This window comes from Gigantopelta aegis, chromosome 1, assembly GCF_016097555.1.
Source record: "Gigantopelta aegis isolate Gae_Host chromosome 1, Gae_host_genome, whole genome shotgun sequence".
Lineage (NCBI taxonomy): Eukaryota > Metazoa > Mollusca > Gastropoda > Neomphalida > Peltospiridae > Gigantopelta > Gigantopelta aegis.
Window position 1 is genome coordinate 23,686,645 of NC_054699.1, and position 21,939 is coordinate 23,708,583.

General features: G+C 34.6%; 1 protein-coding gene across 3 annotated transcripts in view; it reads right to left on the minus strand.

The window, feature by feature from the left end:
* LOC121372471 overlaps nucleotides 1-18,561 on the minus strand; it is a 29,303-nt gene extending 10,742 nt beyond the window's left edge. Inside the window, exons 1-6 of one of the 3 annotated variants that reach the window (XM_041498816.1) lie at nucleotides 18,424-18,561; nucleotides 17,462-17,540; nucleotides 13,006-13,900; nucleotides 10,262-10,444; nucleotides 7,860-7,955; nucleotides 6,680-6,739 (exon numbers count right to left, since the gene is read on the minus strand). In XM_041498816.1, the coding sequence (XP_041354750.1) occupies nucleotides 6,680-6,739; nucleotides 7,860-7,955; nucleotides 10,262-10,444; nucleotides 13,006-13,827 (1,161 nt within the window). In that variant the 5' untranslated portion in view covers nucleotides 13,828-13,900; nucleotides 17,462-17,540; nucleotides 18,424-18,561. Of the gene's footprint in view, nucleotides 1-6,679; nucleotides 6,740-7,859; nucleotides 7,956-10,261; nucleotides 10,445-13,005; nucleotides 13,901-16,878; nucleotides 17,149-17,461; nucleotides 17,541-18,423 lie in introns of those variants that run through there. The other 2 variants (XM_041498807.1, XM_041498797.1) reach the window with 2 other exon arrangements.
* Between the last annotated feature and the right edge of the window lie 3,378 nt (nucleotides 18,562-21,939).

The window sequence follows — 21,939 nt, forward strand, 5'->3', positions numbered from 1 at the left end:
ATTTTCTACTAGTACTAAGTAGATAAAATTATATTGTATTTTTCTTATTGGCAATAGCTGTGATTATACAACTTGGAGATAGCACCTTTAATACCAGTATAATAAATCACACACTTCTGTTTTGCTCAAAAGTTACTTAGAAATGTCTACAAATATTTTGTTTTGGAGATGGATAGGGGTGAACCCTCATCAGAGAAGGTCCCTCACATAATTATTGCAACAGCAATGAAATTAACACATGTCCATAAAAAATTTTTTAATAGTCTCTTCCAATAAAGAGCACAAATCACCTGTTGACTGCCATTTTTCTTTTAATTTCAAGAGTAAACACCACCTTGTACATCAATGATAACCCAACAAGTAAATACTAAATTAGGTAGAGTATCATCAAATAGATATTTACAAAATATTTACCTGTTAGTTTAATATGAAAGACATAATCGACGAAAATCAGTTTTATTCTATTTCCGACACTACTTTAGTTATTTTATTCAGTAAGTGTTAGTCTAAGCAATGAAATGGACTATCCTGAGTTTGCTGCCATTGTCAACATGTTTATGATTAACAGATCCTTTTTGATGATTAAAATGATATATTAAAGATATTTTTATGTTTAGAATATCAGTATCTGTATAAACAAGGTTGTTCCAATGTTTGTTGTAGCCCAAACCAGATTTTACTTTCGAATAATTTTGTACATAAGAAACAATTTATATTACAAAGTATAATGAAAAGTGACTGCTACAAACATTAGAACACGACCACAAACATACTGGATATACGGTACAGACACTGGTATTCAAAATATACTGATGGAAAGAAATAAGGGAACACATCAACTTGTAGACCAAATTTAATTCACTACTAGCGTAGTAATGTCTGTATTTCATACCAAGTTGTAATGTGGGACTGAATGTCTGTAGTGTTGAATGTGCTGCCTATATGTTCCCAGTCAACTTCTAACAATATCAATTGATTTTTGATGCAGTCATTATTTCTTGTTGCAATCTGTGTGATCCTTTATTTCTTTCCATCAGTATATGAAAATATATTTAATATGTAATTTGGAAACATCATGCAATAGCTGCAAACTTGGGACAGTCCTTACAATACCTAAACATTTTAATACATCCTTGTTATGGGAGATTAACATTCAACCAGGAACAGAATTTTTGACAAACGTGTGAAATAGCAATTTAAAAAGATTCACTAAATCAATGGTTGTTACAACCATTGATTTAGTGAATCTTTAGTGTCATGCTGTATAAAGTTACTTATACTTTAACAAACATTTTCAACCAGGAACAGAATTTTTGACACTTGTGAAATTGCAATTCAAAAATATTCACTAAATCAATGGCAGTACTTACAATTTTACAGAAGTATTTTGACAAGCAGTTGTTTTATCAAGTACAAATACATGCATTTACAGGCAATGAATAAAAGAAGTTTATTCGTTTATGAAATTACAATTGTTTCTATACAAAATGTTTAATTAAGACATAAGATTTAATGTATACTAGTATACTAGTTACTAATTCTAGATAGCTATTAAAAAAAAAAGAAAAAAAAAGAAGAAAAACCCCCACATATGGTAGCCTTCAGAATTCCAAACTCATTTCATCCAGTCAACAGCAACTCATATCATTAACTAATTAAAATGAAACTTGCTAAATACAAAGTGCTTTAAAAAACAAAATAACAAAACAAACAAAACTATAAACAAATAAAATAAAACATAACCAATGAAATGTGTATCACATACATATATCGGTCTTAAAACTTTGATCTAACTAAAAAACATTAAAATTTAAATATAGCCAGGGTTTTTTTTAATTGAAGGAACAAAACAAAACATAAAAATGTTTAAGTTCACCTCAGCATATGTTAAACTATGGCTATATAACATCATATATCCCATCATCCCTCAGGTGGGCAGTATACAACTGAGGTCATAGCATGACATATTATATACCTATCTAATCATAACTCACTTAAAAATCTTGACATCATAAAAACATACATTCTGTGAAAGAAAGCAAGAAAGAAAGAAAGAAATGTTTTATTTAACGACGCACTCAACACATTGTATTTACGGTTTATGGTTATATGACGTCAGACATATGGTTATGGACCACACAGATATTGAGAGAGGAAACCCACTGTCGCCACTTCATGGGCTACTCTTTTTTCTTGGCAGCAAGGGATCTTTTATATGCACCATCCCACAGACAGGGTAGTACATACCACAGCCTTTAATATACCAGTCGTGGTGCACTGGCTGGAACGAGAAATAGCCCTATGGGCCCACCAACGGGGATCGATCCCACACCGACCGCACATTGTGAGAGTACTACTACAGGTATACATGTCCCCTACCAGGCCCAACAAACTTTCATATCTCATACAGTCAAAAGCCATCACTGTTAAATATCAATAAATCCCCATGGAAGTAAAACTTGATCTGTAAGTTTCAAGGACCCATTTCACTAAACATCATAAATTTACGTCTGCTACTAGCATCTATACCGGCCATGCATTTACACATGTTTGACATCAATTTCAACAGAAAATTACATTATTACGGAAGCTGGAGTATTTTAAAAACAAAACAAAATGAAATGTGTGAGTTTCTAACTATATTTGTTGTACTATAATAATAATAAGAAGAAGAACTGTGGTTTAGTTGTAGATTTACATTTACATGCAAAACTAGGCTTACGATGTTTTGTGAAAATGGGCCCAGAGCTTTAGATCTCAATAATTTGGCACAACAGATTTATTAATATTATTTTAGTTTTTTTGGTCTCTTCAAAGAATAGCAAAAGGTTTTTTTATTTAATAATGTGAACAATGGCAAAGGAGTTCTAGACAGTCAGAAATAGATTTATTTAATAATGTGAACAGTGGCAAAGGAGTTCTAGACAGTCAGAAATAGATTTATTTAATAATGTGAACAGTGGCAAAGGAGTTCTAGACAGTCAGAAATAGATTTATTTAATAATGTGAACAATGGCAAAGGAGTTCTACAGTCAGAAATAGATTTATTTAATAATGTGAACAATGGCAAAGGAGTTCTAGACAGTCAGAAATAGATTTATTTAATAATGTGAACAGTGGCAAAGGAGTTCTAGACAGTCAGAAACAGATTTATTTAATAATGTGAACAATGGCAAAGGAGTTCTAGACAGTCAGAAACAGATTTCAAGTTATTTTAATCTAATTAATTCAAGTTGTCACATACATATTTTGTACACATTTTCGTCTTGACTTTGATCCACTTTACATACCTGATTTTAAGCTACACACAAAATTTCAGCTCAATATCTTGTGGTATTGCAAATAAGAAATCCGGAAAACTATAAGTGGGACAGACAGACAAATGAAAAAAAAACAAAAAACCTACATGTATGTTCCCCTTCTGCGAGACCAGAAACTAGGGAATTAATACACACAGACTATAAATGAGAACACATATAATGAATGTTCAACAAACCAAAGAGTATAAAACTGTGAAACAATAAACAAAGAAACAACTCAACAACACCATGAAAAGAAAATCATGAAATAAAACTGAACATTCAACATAAGAAGGAAGGAAATGTTTTATTTAACGACGCACTCAACACATTTTATTTACGGTTATATGGCGTCAGACATATAGTTAAGGACCACACAGATTTTGAGATAAAAACCCGCTGTCTTCTCTACTCTTCCGATTAGCAGCAAGGGATCTTTTATTTGCGCTTCCCACAGGCAGGATAGCACAAACCATGGCCTTTGTTGAACCAGTTATGGATCACTGGTCAGTGCAAGTGGTTTACACCTACCCATTGAGCCTTGCGGAGCACTCACTCAGGGTTTGGAGTCGGTATCTGGATTAAAAATCCCATGCCTCGACTGGGATCCGAACCCAGTACCTACCAGCCTGTAGACCGATGGCCTGCCACGACGCCACCGAGGCCGGTTTTTATTTAACAATGCACTCAACACATTTTATTTACGGTTATCTGGCGTATGACATATGGTTAAGGACCACACAGATATTGAGAGAGGAAACCAGCTGTCGCCACTTCATGCACTACTCTTTTCGATTAACAGCACCATCCCACAGACAGAATAGCACATACTATGCCCTTTGAGAACATTCAACATAGATGCAAACCTGAGTGTAGTGCAAAAATGCTAGCTTTTATTTGATTAATTATATATTTGTAGCTACCACAATCAACTAGAAGAGGGTCCTGTGGGCATACCCCACCCTTTAATAACTAACAAGACAGATATGCCCACAACCTTGTCTCCATCGCATTTGGTAGCAGGCACATAAATGTGCTTATTGTACCATCACTTGAATCTGAAGAGAAAATGTTTTGTCTAGGATATAGTTTTGGGAACAATACTGTGAAACCTCTCAAAACCTGACCCTCTATAAACAGGAATCCCCTACAAAATTGACATTTTTCATGGTCTCTTTTTAAATATCTGTACAGAAGAGAATCTCTCTAAACCGGATACCTCTTAAAATCAGACTTTTTATTTGGTCCCGAGGGTGTCCGGTTTAGAGGAGTTTCACCGTATACTGATAAAGATTCTTAAGACAAGATGGAAACGTAAAAGTTAGAATGAATGAATGAATGAATGAATGAATGTTTAACGACACCCCAGCATGAAAAATACATCGGCTATTGGGTGTCAAACTATGGTAATGCAAACAAACAAGGTGATGATCAACATCAACAGAAAAATTCAAGATATAAATAAAAACAGTGTAAAGAACTGTGCACAAATACAAATATCACAGATAGATACTGACTTTTACTCTAAACTTCAATTTGTGCTGTATTGGCCATTCTCAAAGAGAATGTTACACCCCTGCACCACGGTGAGGTTACAGCATGCCCCGGGGTAAAAGTTAGAAAATCCTAATGAAATAATAACTTGCCCGTTAACACATGAACCTTATTTTATGTATAGTGAAACTCCTCTAAACCAGACACCCTTGGGACCAAGTAAAAAGTCCAGTTTTAAGAGGTATCTGGTTTAGAGAGGTTCTCTTCTGTACAGATATTTAAAAATGTCAGATTTTGAGGAAACTCCTCTAAACTGGACACTCTCGTTATCAAGTAAAAAGTCCAGTTTTAAGAGGTATCTGGTTTAGAGAGGTTATCTTCTGTACAGATATTTAAAAAAGAGAAAAAAGTCTGGTTTTGAGGGAATTCTAGTTTACAGAGGGTCCAGTTTTGAAAGGTTTCACTGTATTTATATTTCATTGTGCATTTGATAGATTACCGTACAATCAAAGACATGTTCTTTAAAAATGCCAACAAAACACTTTTAGATACTGATATTACTGCACTAAGCTAAATCATCAGTTAAAAAACGTGATGCTGCTGCTTTAAAGGGATGATCCTAGTTTTTAAACACTAAGACATATTTTTGACTATTATAGCCAATTTTGATCATTGAAATCATACTTTACTTAGATTTTATGGTTTAGATTTTCAATTTCCGCACACTGAAAGTGTCATCCTTGTGTTTTTAATATCACAAAATGCATTTCTTATATTTTACAAAATGCACATGCGTCTGAGAAATAACAGATACGGAGTCAAGTTTTAGTCTGTTTTTAGAGGGTATTTCACCATTTCAAAGTCACAGACTTATGTTTCAGTCAATTGTAACTTTATCCACACTAAACTTAGTGTTAATTTTCACGGGTTGAAACTAGGGTTTGTCCCTTTAAACTCAGTATTCAACCTTAGCCATAAGATCAAACTTCAACTGACTCTTTACGTTTTTACCCATCCCAACCATTGTACCACAACTAGTATATTAAAGATCATGGTATGTGCTGTTTTGTCCTTGGGGTAAGTGCATATAAAAGATCCTTTGCTGCTAATGTAAAAATGTAGTGGGTTTTACAGTGAAGATTATATATCACAATTACCAAATGTTTGACATCTAATGACCAATGATTAATTAATCACTGTTCTCTGCTAGTGGTGTTGTTATACAAAACAAACTTTGACAATCAATCTCAAATACTGTTTCATGATATATAACCCGTTAAAATGAATCTGAGAAGGCTGATTTAAACTAAGCAATCATTTTAAGTCCCGAGAAGGAAACATTTTATTCAGTATTGCAACAAAAACAAAAACAATTAAGCAAAAACAAATGTCGAATTTTATTTTAATTTGACAAATTAATTTCATGTAATAATTGATATTTTGTCAGAAAATAACTGTTTCTGAAATTTGTTAAGTTTAGTAGATAATTTGGCGAAATGTTCCACTGACTCAGAACTAGCCCTGTTTAAGTACCGGGGAAGTGCGAGACATTCTGCTTTAAGTTCAGTAAACAGTTAAAAGTCTGAATTCTGCACCGGCCTCTGTTAAACCATCAGACTACAGGCTGGTAGGTACAGGGTTCGCAGCCTGGCACCAGCTCCAACCCAGAGCAAGTTTTTAAGGGCTCAATGGGTAGGCCACTACACCCTCTTCTCTCTCACAAACCATTAAGAATTAACAACTAACTAACCCACTGTCCTGGACAGACAGCCCAGATAGCTGAGGTGTGTGCCCAAGACAGCGTGCTTGAACCTTAATTGGATATAAGCATGAAAATAAGTTGAAATGAAATGCACTGAATTCTGCATAACTGATTGATTACCCACCTTCTTCTTCTTTCTTTCCTTCTGGTGTAGATCGAGAAGGGATTCCTTGTGCTTCGACTTCTGAAAACATAAACACAGTGCTGTTATAGGCACAACTTGTATCAAATGTTTGGCCCAATTTTTATATCACTTAAAATCCTGCTTATTTATTAATTTACAATTCATTAATTTTCTGTTTATATAACACAAAAAACCCCCAAAGAAATTCAACATTTTATAACACTTAAAATCCTGCTTATTTATTAATTTACAATTCATTAATTTTCTGTTTATATAACACAAAAAAACCCCAAAGAAATTCACCATTTTATAACACTTAAAATCCTGCTTATTTATTAATTTACAATTTATTAAAAAAACCTTTTATACAACACAGTAAAAAAAAGAGGAAGAAATTCAACATTTTATACAAAATCTCAACAGCAATAATTTTCATTTTTGTTTTTTAATTAAATGTTCGTGTATATATCAATATCTCTTAGCGTGTTTTGTTGATATTTCTTCACAAAACATACTTGTAGAAACATAGTGAGATGAGAGTACATCTTTCTTTTTCTTTTCTTTGGGTGGAGATGGGAGAAAAGAAGTCATCAAAATAAGTCACCAATATATGAATTCACAAAAATAGACTGTTCAACAAGGAGCGGGATGTAACCCAGTGGTAAAGTGTTTGCCTGATGCGCGGTCCGTCTAGGATCGATCCGTCAGTGGACCCATTGGGTTATTTCTCGTTCCAGCCAGTGCTCCATAACTAGTGTAACAAAGGCTGTGGTATGTACTATCCTGTCTGTGGGATGGTGCATATAAAAGATACCTTGCTGCTAATCGAAAAAGAGTAGCCCATGAAGTGGCGACAGCGGGTTTCCTCCCTCAATATCTGTGTGATCCGTAACCATATGTCCGATGCCATATAACTGTAAATATAATGTGTTGAGTGCATTGTTAAATAAAACATTTCCTTCCTTCCTGTTCGACAAATTTGATTCCTTGAGAATTACTTCTTCATATTATGGATTTGTATCAATTTGCTGAGTCAATTAAAGGTAATTCTATTTTTATTTTATCAAAAGCAACAGAAGTGGCGCATACAGTGTTAAGTCAGGACACCGTTAAGTATTACAATTTGAAAAAAAAGGCCCCAGCTTCAGGCGCAAATTAACAATTTAGAATATTTATAAACCTTGTGTTTTTTCGTTTCTTTCACATGTTTTTCCTCCTTTGCTGGTTTTCTGGAGTGCTGATTTTCTTCAGCCATACATCTTCTCTTTTCCTTCTCCTAAAAGAAGTAACACAAACAAAAACTAAAATAAGTGACAACAATTAACTGGGCAAACGTTGCTCATGACTGTACTTTAACGATACAGTCTACATTTGGCTGAGACACTGTGGTAAATATTTATTTAGGTGATAGCATTCTTTTAATTCTACATTCACACTACAATAAATTATAACAATTGCAAACTTTGTGCCGTTATTCTATTCTGATCAGATGACCTGACTGAAAAATTGAACCTCAGATAAACCTAAAAAAATGACGTCATTACGAAAAACTGATCATGGAATGAACGTCTGAAACTGATTTATGTGTTACTTGAAGTTATAATAATTGTCTGACATTTTGTTGTGAATTTATCAATGTACAACAGTCACATATTTATTATAAAATCATATCGCTATGTTATGCAATTTTATACAATATGTGACTGTTGTATTGTAATGAACCATGTTTTTATCCATTTAACTTTTCTGTCCTAGTTTCTTTTTTTAGTTGTAATTTTATTTTGTTATATTCTCTATTTTTTCTGTATTAACTATACTAATCACTGTTTACTAACTGAATAATACTGCTGGGATAAAAACATGGAATTCATTGTTATTAAGATAAAATTTTAAGTAGGGTAATATTTAAAGGTTTTACGGTAATTTAACAGGAAGTAAAATATATATATGTTTATTTGTATTTTCTTTTAATTAATTTTTTAATTTTGTTAAGTGGATACACTATTGTAGTAATAATAGAATATTTTGGTGAATTTTAGGCGTAATTGTTATGGGTAATAATTTTTATATGATTGTTTATTTGGGATGAACCAATGAGATACGATTTCGTCCTCGTGTTGCCCGTGTGGTCAAACTTGGAACTTTACTTTCTGATGTGTTTTCATAGGGTAACACGTAAGTTATTATGGTTTGGGTAAAATTAATGTTTTAGGGGGTGTTAAAGCCTAGATTTTAGAGTTTCTTTCTCTCTCTCTCTCCGTTTCCATATGCTTTATTACTGGCTATGGGGTTAATCGTTGTACATTGTTAGTAAAAGAATTGTTGTCATTTTGTTGGTTGTGCATGGGGGTGCACGCCATTTATTTTTCTTGGAAATATTATTTCTAAACATGCAGACAAATTTTAGTTATTTGTTTTCCGATATGTTTATTTGAGGTTTGGGAGGTGTAGTGAACTCCGTGATAATTCGGCTTTCAAACCAATTGTTGAATTTCTATGTGGGATATTCACATTTGCAATAGGGGCTGTTGCGGAAATTAATTGTAAACATGGAAGAATTGTAGTTTTGGGATTTTGGTGTAAATCATCTTTCAAATCAAATTGATAGTTTCCGATAGGGACTAATTTATTTGTAATAGGAGTTGTAGCCTAAATTACCGATATTATAAGTTTTCATGTAGACCGGTGTTTTATTTGGTATGGAACTTTCAAATAAGTATATTTGTCGGAAATCTCAGGGTAATATTATTGTATAACTTGTCAAATGTCCACAGTATTTTGTTAAGAGCTCTTTGTCTTTGTGTTGAATAAATGTTTTAAAATTGTTGTGTTTTGGTTAACCTTGTGGCAGGTCGTTAGATTACTGGACAGACCATTATTATAAAATGTATTAAGTTGTAGAACCTTTTGGAAGTCCACAACCGAAAGGGGTGGCCGGACCTGGCGTGGGAATTTATCCTTTTTGTAAACACCGAGTCACATGATTTCAAGTGAACTCAGGGTTTCGTTTCAGTATATCGATATATTCACAAAAAATTATAAACAGTTCTTATATAATATCATTTGTAAATATGTTTATTGTCATATATGTATTTTCTATTTGTTCATAAATGTATGTATTGTAATTCTGTATTGTTTGTACCTGAGGGCCTCAGGGAAGATTAGCTTTTGCTAACTGTGTTACCCTCACTAAACAAAGAATTTATTATTATTATTATTATTATTATTATATTATATAACACATTAACTAGTGACTACACGCGTCTGCTCCACTGACATCAAGCGTGGATTAGGGCCCTGTCAAGTAGTCTCCAAATGGAAATACTGATGTTTCACCATTCACCTCATCATCATCCATGTTTGTAATGTCCAATTTTTTTTTTTTAATAATAATAATAATGTCTTTGTTTATGGGTTAAATGTTTATGGCTTTACAAAAACTCACACACACATAAAAAACACACAAATATCCCCAAAATGTGACTATCTAGCGGTAATTGGAATTCTTGCTTCATGATTGGTACATGTATATGCATATCTGTCATGGTATTCTTAAATTTCTGTGTTATTTTGTGTCCAAACCTTTGCTTTTCTCTCTCTGTCAGCGGGGGTGTCCGTCCACCCAGATGCATCTCTCTCACTGTCGGGAACATCGCGTTTGCGGAAATTTCTCGCCTTCATGTTCAGACCAATGCTTTTGCCAAGCTGTGACGGCAATTCCGTCATCCATGTTTCACGGGACGCTGGTCCAGAGTCATCAGATGGCTACAAAACACAAATGGATTAATTGTTATGTTAAAAGCTTGGAAATATATGAACAGTAATTAGTTAACAGCAAAAACTGACAAATCCATGTTAGTAATTTTCTGCACAAGAGGGTTTTTTGTTATCCTTTCTATGTAAAACATAACAAGTCCACAATGGGCGATCATTAAGTTGAAATAAGTAAATTAAAAAAAGGACAGAATTTTTAAAAACGAGTATGAAAATCAGAACATAAGGCCTGGAAGTAAGTAATGATAGTAGAAGTCATTTTTTGGATAACATGGCGTTTATCGGTTTTTGCGCCCAAACTCTTCACATGCAAATGTAGACTAATTAAATTCTGTCAGATTTTTGTTTATAGTACTAGTAAAAATTTGTGGTTGCCAGGGCTTTAGATTGCACAAATTAAAGGTAATAAACACTGTGCCCAAAATAATCACTCCCAAATTAAGTACAAACATGCTGACCTTAAAACATTTCATCTCAAAACCACTAAAATGTTAAGCTTTAAGTTTTAATCAGATCAAAATAACTTGAAATACATTTCTGACCATTCAGAACTCCAAGTCTTCAACAGAGCTGAGAACAGACAACAAAACCTTTTGTGCCCAAATTAGTAAGATCTAAAGTTCTGGTTGCTTGGCAACAACCAATAAACTTCAACGGCCAAATTTCACAAACTTGAAGAGTTAAAAAGTAGGTCTGTGAACTGCCAGTAGGACATCATACAATTTGCATCAACATACATACATGTATGTGCATCTATTGTAGTATATAATATTTATATTTATTATATAACATTTAGTGAAATATCTTAAAATATCAGTGAAATGAAAGTGTTATCAGTCACTCAGTGATGGTTAGCACATTTTAGAGTGAAAATTTCACTAAATCACTCTAAAATGTGTTATCGCCACTGTAAAAAGTGTTATCTTCACTGTAAGAAAGCCGGAACTATTTTGCTGCTGGTATTTTAAAAATAAAGGTAATCTGCCAAAATTTAAATCATAATAAATAGAAAATTTCATATTTTTTGTCAAATATGATTTATATCTTATCTCGTGAAGTTTGCATTCATATCACACTCGTCACCCAAGCGCGACTTGTGAGATATAATTGCAAACTTCACTCGATGAGATATAAATCATATTTGACAAAAACATGAAATATCCTCTATTAATTACATGCTGGTTTGCACTCTACTGTACATGTAAACAGGAATCATAACACTGCTGATTAACAAGTTACATGATATTTATATGGTACAGCAAGTATATAAATCAACTATTCAGACATGTAGGTGGTTGGCTAGATGCTTTTTAATTTGCTTCACTGATTGTATACATATACAGTACAGATACCAACCATAACATCAACTAGAGATAGATGGTTGGTTAGGTGGTTTCCAGTCTGAATCACTCACTGTATGCACACAGTACACATACCAACCATAACATCAACTAGACATAGATGGTTGGCTAGATGTTTTCCAGCATGTTTCACTACCTGCCTGTTATCTACATGCCACAGTGAAGTGCAACAGTCAACAGATAAAACAACAATTAATGGTCATAAGAAATTACTGATGCAGATTGTCCACATGGATGTAATTATCCAATCTAATTAAAATTAGCTCCACTATTACATGTGGATCTAAAGACAGCCAGTTGGAGCTCATGTCCACCAATCAAAACCATACTTGCAGAATCCTGCCAGTGATTTAAAACTAACAACACTGCGTAGTCCCCAATGTCCAGGTAACATTTCGTCTGTAAATAATAATTTAAATATTGACCAATCACACTTCGCCTTTTATAACGTTATTTGGGAGCATACAAATTCTAAAAATATCGGGCGAGTCTATTTTAGTGGCCGCAGTACAGCGAACCATACCAATACGTACGGGGTGGGTTATCAGTCTTCAATTTTACATTAAAAATTATTTATTTATTTATAAAATTAAAAAAAACTAAATCAGTCTTCAGTTTTACATTACAAATTCGGAATGTTTTCAAATTATTTTTAAATCACTGGCAGGATTCTGCAAGTAAGGTTTTGATTGGTGGACATGAGCTCCAACTGGCTGTCTTTAGATCCACATGTAATAGTGGAGCTAATTTTAATTAGATTGGTAATTATCAACCTTACGAAACAACCTACAGGTTGCTAATTGACTTGGAACATTGTGACATGTAGTGTATGTAACTGGTTTTGTATTTATAAAGCTGGTTTTCTGTATGTATGCTATCAATCTGACATGCGACATATGTCATATGTGAAAACATTTTCCATATATATGATTTCACGGACCAAATGGTCATTTTAATGCATGCTTTTAGGCACTGTACTGTAAAAATTGGGAAAAGCCTGAGGTGTATGACACGATCAATTCCAGCTCTGTCACAGAACGTGAAAAAATGCACCGGGTTGCGATTAAAAGGGAGTCGGATGATGTTTAATGGCAAGGATACAATACGTTTAGCAGGTGAGTGTTTTTTATGTGTCATGGATGACAGACACGAAAATCATACGTATGGAAAGCCAGCCTAATTCAACTTTACCTTTTCTGTCAACAAGTCTTTCATCTTCTGTGCTCGTTCCTCAAATTCAGCGGCTGCACTTGATGTACATCCAGACACCATCTCAGAGGGCAAAGGACCAATCGTATTGCCTGGATCATCATCACCACAGCTCATTGGTCCTTCATGTCTCTCTTCTTGAGAACTCTTAAAACCAGGAGGTAAAGTAGGTCCTATGTACGAGGGAGGCAACTCCCGAGGGGAACTCTTGTATCCTGGCGGTAGTGCTGGTCCAACAGTCACAGCAGGTTTTACATCACACTGTCCAGAAGTATTATAATCAGGCGGAAAAGCTGGGCCAAGTTGTGAAGATGTACTGGGTGGCAAAGCTGGACCAATTTGTGAAGATGATCTATCAGGTGGCAAAGCTGGACCAATTTGTGAAGATGATCTATCAGGTGGCAAAGCTGGACCAATTTGTGAAGATGATCTATCAGGTAGCAAAGCTGGACCAATTTGTGAAGATGATCTATCAGGTAGCAAAGCTGGACCAATTTGTGTAGATGTACTGGGTGGCAAAGCAGGGCCAATTTGTGTAGATGTACTGGGTGGCAAAGTAGGGCCAATTTGTGAAGATGTACTGGGTGGCAAAGCTGGACCAATTTGTGAAGACGATCTACCAGGTGGCAAAGCTGGACCTATCTGTGAAGATGATGGAATGGGTGGCAAAGCTGGACCAATAATATTACAGCCATCTGTGCTTGAAGGATTTGTTTTGACTTCATCAACTTTCTGTTTCTTCATCTGAGGTGGCAACGGAGGACCATAGTTATTGTTGCTTTTATCTTCATCTGGTGATTCCATTCTACGGGTGATTTCAAAAGAATTATGACCTCACATCAGTAATAAAATGTCCATCAGCCAAACAAATCACTGTCTGCAATAGAAATTATACTGTAGATAAAATAAATATACTCATGGAAAAAAGTTCCTGTGCATCATTAAAATTTCAGTAGGACTTATATTTTTAAAATTTTAAAATGTTGTGATTTTATTAAAAGTATTTTTGTCAATGCCAAAAAAGGACCATTCATTTACCTCAAGTATATGGCACATGAATTCTGTTTCAGTATATCCCTTTTAATAAGTTTAATAAATTAATTAAATCAAAGTCTTTTGACATTATATAGCATAATACATATATAATAATCAACCACGGATCCATGGGAAGGGTTTTAGGGGGTGTACCCCTCACCCCATTTTAAAATGCCCGGAAAATCCACTGTTTAGTGTTTAACAGATAAATACATACAATGTAAAAATAATAAAATTAGTGGGGTTATGTAATATCTTGGTCAGCTAAATGTTTTTGCAGAAGTTTATTAAATGTAATGCAAGTTACTGTAATTTTGACTTTGTTGGGGGCTCTTTTTCTACATTGCATCAACACTATGAGTATACTATAGCTGCCCTTTTTAAACCTTGCAACCTTCCCTAAAAAATCATGAATCCACCCCGATATTATACATTATATTATGTATATGGTCCAGTTCAAAAATACAGTGACTGATATTACTGGTCCACATTTTAATATACTTGTACAATTGAGGTCAACTGCAGAGGTTTAAACATTTAAGATAAAAATGTCTATTCACGATAGCTTATATTGAAATAATAAATTGTATGTATGCTGAACTAATAGGTTTTGTTAAAATAGGTAATTTTTGGATGGTTAACCTCATCAGGTGGATAAGTTATTTGAAATTTAGTACTTAATTAAAACATAAACAAATGTCTACCATTTTGGACCCACAGAAAATGCACCAACAGGGAGATGTGTAACATGCCACCAAAGTTATTTAATAATTCTAAACATCTAAATTTTGTGTTGTAGTCAATCAGGAATGGATTAATAATGTTCAATTATATCACAAAATAGGCACTTGTCACAATGACAACATCACTGTTTTCAATAACTAATGGCAGTCTCCTTAATTTCTGACTTTGCCACTGAATGAAATACAAAATAGCAATTAAAATGAATTATGTATTTTGTACAAAGTTATTTCAATGTATTTTGTACCAGTTACAACTACTGATATTTTTGTAGTACTACAGATAAATGTTGTATAACTTGTAACTATCGCCAACGAACATGTGGTTTTCAACCAAAGAAACACTGCAATGGGCTGGTGGCAGTGTGTGGCACTACCAGTCTTCCTATGCGATCTCTACATTAAGTATTATGTAAAAGTTTGGGTTTTGTCCTGAGTACCACTTTACTAGTTGACATTTTTACTTGACATACTTTCCACTGACATTTTTGCCCTACATCTGATAATAATAAAGGTGTGGTTATAAGAGGTTATTTTTATGTCATTCCCTAACAACAGATGGGTCAGGGCCACAGCAAATGTATTCATAATAACAAATCATTGAAAATGTAAACACCACCATCTTGGATTGCAGTAAACACACATGCAGGACGATGTTGGTAACGGGCGATCAAAGTTATACAATAAATCAAAACATCTAAATTTTGTCATGTACTGCATGAGTAATAAATTAAATATAATTACCTCACAAAAATAAATACTTGCAATAACGACAACAACACTAGTTTTCAATAATTAAATGTAGTATCGTTACTTTTTCACTTTGCCACTGAATAAAACATAAAGTGGCAAATAACATGAGTTCTATATTTGGTATAAAGTTTTATCAATCAGGCTTCGAAATTCACGACGGCTCCACGGCATTTGCCGTACTGCCTTGTGCCTTTGCCGTGATGCCTCAAAAATACCAGTTACTTTACAGCTATGAATAACCGTGCCCTTTTAATTACCTGCCAAGGTGCCCCTTTTGTGTATCTTTGTTTTTTTAAAACTTGTATAACCCTAACTTTTATTTTAAAACATTAAACATGCACGAATTCGATGTTCCTCGGTAGTGTTTGTATACAGTTTCTTGGTCATGTATTATAATTGCACATCGAACGTAACAAATGATAAATTGCTGTTGAAACATACAGTGTTACGGGAAAAAACCCACCGTAAATTGCTGAAAGTTTTAACGTCGTACATTTACGAAAAAAACATGTAAATAGCCGAAAAAGAATCCCGGGGCAAAAAAAAAATTCAAAATAGGCTAAACCATGCTTACAAGAAAAAGAAGACTAAAAGAATCCAAGAAACAACGGAAGGAAGAGGGACAGAAATTGCCAAAACTTTTTTATTATTTCAGGAAAAAATTATTATTATTATTATTATTAGCTATTTAAATGTCAGCTGTGTTCAACCAGACCAAGTGGAAAAACGTCTGCTAGACTGGTTTATGTGCTTCACAATAAACCAAATGGCCATGTTGAGAACCAATCAAATAGTTCACGAACGTTAGACAAACGTTTGCTGGCTGAACTTGGGCTGTTGTTATCGATATTCTTCATGACAAATTTTGAAATTATAAAAAAAGTCTGTCCCATCATTCTATAAAAAATGTTTTTTTGCTATTAATTTCAGTTTTGTTTGATGTAAGAAGAAAAATAAGTGTATTGGAAATAACAAACCTGTGGGACGGACTTATAGTTTTAATGTTTATTAGCCTATTGAGCGGACCCATGCTAAAATCACCCAAATTAATTTATAATTGTGAACTGTTTAATGTTTGTGGTTATTCTTGAATATTCCGTTTATTTAATTATTACCCATGCTCAGAAGTTGATAGGCCTATACATCACTGGCGTAGGAAGCGGGGAAGGGGGTACTTTGTAGCAGGATCGATGGTTTATATATTAATTTTATACGTGTGTCTGTGTGCCCACCCATCCTACTTTTTAGTATCTTCCTGCAGGCTACACCCGTGTATATTAACAAATTCTGGGTACTAGGCCTAAGCAGTAGCCAACGAAAATTGTACCATGTCTTCTTCAAATGACCTTCACCATTGCATGCGGAAAAAACCCCGCGATGACTTGTAGTCTGTGCATGTGGTATCGAGAAATCCTTGATTGTTTTGTTGAGATCGCACGTTGTTGTTTTTGGAAAATAAACCTACAATGTATGAGATGACTGGAGTTACGATAATACGATATAGTTTCCTCTATAGGCCTACAGTACTTAGCAGTGTAATAAAAGCCGTTTAATCGCCACACACGTTACCGTACTATCATGCGATCTCGTATGTCACCAACTACCGTGGTACCTAATAAGAGCACGCATTAATGATTCCAATTTCAAACAAATTAGTTATGCTCATATCCATTCAACGTCCAGGCATGTCTAGTCTGGGTCCAGTCTCTAACAATGCCAGTGATTGGGTCCAGGGCACGGCATAAGAAGGTGCCAAAAAGTGGGGTGGGGTATATAAAAACCATCGCTGCCCCCCCCCCCCCACGCGCACACACCCCTCAACCTCCATCTAACACACACACACACACAGTCACACAAAACATATATATATATATATTAAAAATAATCCACAAATGCTGAAAATCCATTACCTGCTGTAATGAGATGGAACAGCAGCAGTGTTTGTTCAAGGAGACCAGATACGTCATAATCTCTCTCCACCAAAGTTGTCTTTAAGGACACCACAAAAAAAAAAAAAAACTGTTTTGTTTAATGACACCACTACAATACTTTGATTTATTAATGAATGACCAATTTAAAAGAATTACAGATAAAGGTTTTTTTCTGGTTAAATTGACTTCCTAAAAAAAAAAGACTGCCTTGGTGCCCTTTGAAAATGTATGAACGTAGCCTTTGTGCCTTTTAGGTTAGCCTTGGTGCCCTTCATTTCCTAGATTTTTATAGGCTATTATAGCCTGCCCTTTTAACACTGAATTTCGAGGCCTGATCAATGTATTTTATACCTGTTACAAGTACTGGTGTTCTTGCAATACTAAACATAAATGTTTTATACCCCGTTGATGGAACATGTGGTTTTCAAAACTCGCATACGGCAATGGTGCAACGCCATTGATGATTGAAGTGGGTGGCGATACCAGTCTTCTGGTGCAGTCTCTAGTATCATAAAAATTAGAAAAACCCACAAAAATAATACTTACCAATTCAAACTGTATTTTATGTATTTATAAACCATTTAAGTGATTATATATGAGTAAAAATTATAAACTTGTACTCACTCAATGTGGTTTTTGTCAAAAATGAATTCAGTAGTCTAAAAGGTTAAATAATATTAAAAGATAATTTATTAAAACAATTTAGGTATTATCTCATAATTACTTTTATATTAAAAAGGGATAAGGTTTGCTTTTTAATCTCCAGCTACTGTGTATAGTCAAACAGACAAAACAATCAATATGGCGACATGGTGCGACTGCAATTATCAATTATGATTAGATCTATCATACATTGTCATGATTGTGGAACACAACCTCAGTTTCCAATAATCTATAGCAATAGACAGAGTTATCCCGACAAAATTAAACAATATTATTACCATCTGCATTAACACAATTTGCATCTTCTTGTGGTCGTACCATTACATGAACAGAATTGTTTGATTTGCAAACGGAAACACATTTTTTTGCTTCTTGTCACATAATTCAGTCAAGTAGCAATAAAATTACACCATCGTGATTATTCTTATAGTACGTTTCCTCTTCGAAGATAGGAGCACCTCATTACACTTTTGCAACTTGGGTTTCCGAAGGCGTCGACTAGTCGGAAGGACATAAGCGTACGAGACGGGGGGGGGGGGGGGGGGGGGGGGGGGGGGTGTGTGTGTGTGTGTGTGTCAAGGGGCATCTGTCGTCAACCGAGTTTGACAATCTAATTACTTTAGCATCATTTCAGCTCCAAGAATTAAGTAGAACTGAAAATTAAAAACTGTTCCAATATGACGCATCAGGAAGGAAATGGTTTATTTAACGACGCACTCAACACATTTTATTTACGGTTATATGGTGTCGGACACATGGTTAACACACAGATATTAAGGGAGGAAACCCGCTGTCGCCACTTCATGGGTTACTCTTTTCGATTAGCAGTTATATGCATCATCCCACAGACAGGAGAGAGAGAGAGAGAGAGAGAGAGAGAGAGAGAGAGAGAGAGAGAGAGAGAGAGAGAGAGAGAGAGAGAGAGAGAGAGAGAGAGAGAGAGAGAGAGATTGAGAGAAAGTGAAAGAGATGTGTGAGAGATTATATAGTGAGTGAGTGAGTGAGATAGTAAAGTTTGTTTTATTTAACGACGCCACTAGAGCACATTGATTTTTTTTATCTTATCATCGACTATTGGACGTCAAACATATGGTCATTCTGACACTGTTAGAGGAAACCCACTGTCGCCAGACATGCTACTCTTTTACGACAGGCAGCAAGGGATCTTTTATTTGCGCTTCCCACAGGCAGGATAGCACACACCATGACCTTTGTTGAACCAGTTATGGATCACTGGTCGGTGCAAGTGGTTTTACCCCTACCCATTGAGCCTTGCGGAGCACTCATTCAGGGTTTGGAGTCGGTATCTGGATTAAAAATCCCATGCCTCGACTGGGATCCGAACCCAGTACCTACCAGCCTATAGACCGATGGCTTAATCACGACGCCACCGAGGCCGGTCTGAATGAGATAGAGTCGCAATATATATAGCACCCTACCATTCAATTTACATACACATATTCAAGGAATAAAGTTACATTTTTAGATGTCGATGTCATTAAAACAGATAGTGGGTCTTTTTCATCAACTGTTCACACAAAAATAACAAACACACACCAATATTTACATTTCAAATCAGCTCACCCCAAGGCATGTAAAAAAGGAATTCCTTTCAGTCAAGCTAAAAGGTACACCAGAATCATTTCAAACAGTGACACGTTACAAACTGAACTAAATAGTTTGAAAAAACACTTCTTGAATAGACTTTACCCTCCTGCCATTGTAAATAATGCTATAGAAAAAACATTAATTGGACCCAAAGAAAAACATATCGAATCTCCTGCATCTATGTCTGAACAAGAAACAATGATACCTTTTGTCGTAACATACTACCCATGCCTACCAAATATTGGCCATATATTACACAGATATTGGGGAATTCTCGAACAGTCAAGTAAACTCAACATACTAGCACAAAGTAAACCAATTGTTGCTTTTAAAAGACCACATAATCTTAAAGACATGCTTGTTCATTCTAAACTACAATCTAATGATGATAATAAAAAGCACTCTGCATTAAAATGTGGTAAAAGTAAATGTAAAAATGACAAATTCCTTGAAGAAAAAAAACACTTTGAAAGCAGTCAAACTGGACGCGTTTATCCCATAAAACATACTATGACATGCTGTTCTTCAAACGTGATTTATCTTATCACTTGCACAAAATGTAGTATGCAATATGTAGGACAAACAGGGGGTAAGCTGTCTTTACGTATGAATGGACATCGTAGCGACATCAATTTATATCCTAGCAAATCTACTTGGTTAATACCCACTTTAATACGAATTATTATTCCATATCTAACTTTTCTTTTATGCCTATTGAACAAGTATTTAGCAATGATGAACATCATCGACTAGTTAGAGAAACTTTTTGGATACACGAACTGAGAACCAAAACGCCACATGGACTTAATGATAACGTTATATTTCATGTAAACACATCAATCTTAGGCATTCAGTAACGTTATAAATATCCAATGCAGTACAGTGACATTACTTTGTGTTTCCATGTTCCATAATTAATTAAATAATCTTGTCTTTATAGTAATTTAACAAAAATTTTTATAAAATGCATTTATACACTTATTATTACCTTTTTCTATTTAAAATGTGACATTGTTCTTTAAAACCGGCCTCGGTGGCGTCGTGGTTAGGCCATCGGTCTACAGGCTGGTAGGTACTGGGTTTGGATCCCAGTCGAGGCATGGGATTTTTTATCCAGATACCGACTCCAAACCCTGAGTGAGTGCTCCGCAAGGCTCAATAGGTAGGTGTAAACCACTTGTACTGACCAGTGGTCCATAACTGGTTCAAGAAAGGCCATGGTTTGTGCTATCCTGCCTGTGGCAAGTGCAAATAAAAGATCCTTGCGGCTAATTGGAAAGAGTAGCCCATGTAGTGGCTACAGCGGGTTTCCTCTAAAAACAGTGTCAGAATGACCATATGGTTGACGTCCAATAGCCGATGATAAGATAAAAAATTAATGTGCTCTAGTGGCGTCGTTAAATAAAACAAACTTTACTTTTTGTTCTTTAAAATTTCAATATCTTCAGTTAGTGGTCTAAATGTCTGTTTTGACGGCTACTTTTCAATGCATTAACCTGCTGTTTTTAGACTACTGTTGTATCTACGCAGATCTACGCAGATCCTGTACAAATTGATAAAACAATATTACAATAATGGAAATGAGTGTATACAAAATAAAAAAATAATCTGTTTGTCTCAATGACGTCATGATGAGAATGACGTCAGTATGACGTTACGTCATCTTATTGTTAATTTGAAAAAGGCAATATGCCGAAACATGTCATTATTAAATAACTGAACTGTTGGTAGTAGTTTTATTATTATTATTTTTTTTAATGTAATTTTGTAATTTTATTCAACTGTATAAAGTAAATTATTTTACAGCGTAAATAAATACAACAGGCATAAAACAATGAATGATGAAATGGAATGAGATAAAATGGAAGAAGATAAGAAAAAGAAAAAGAGAGAAAAAAAATGATATATTAACTGTCAACCGCTGGTATTCGAAGCAAAGCAAATCGATATTCAGAGCAGAACTTCATCGATGTTACGTTTAACGCCGTTTATTTTCAAGACATCTCAGTTTCTTTGTTGGCCCACAGTTGTAAGTTAAAAGCGGCCACAACAAAAGGATTGGATAGCGTCAATGGTCCAATGCTAATACATAATCCACGCACAACTGGTAAATTTTGTCAACGAAGTAACCACACGACCAAAGCCAACCCGACAGCAAATTTAATAATTCAAGTATTTATATATAT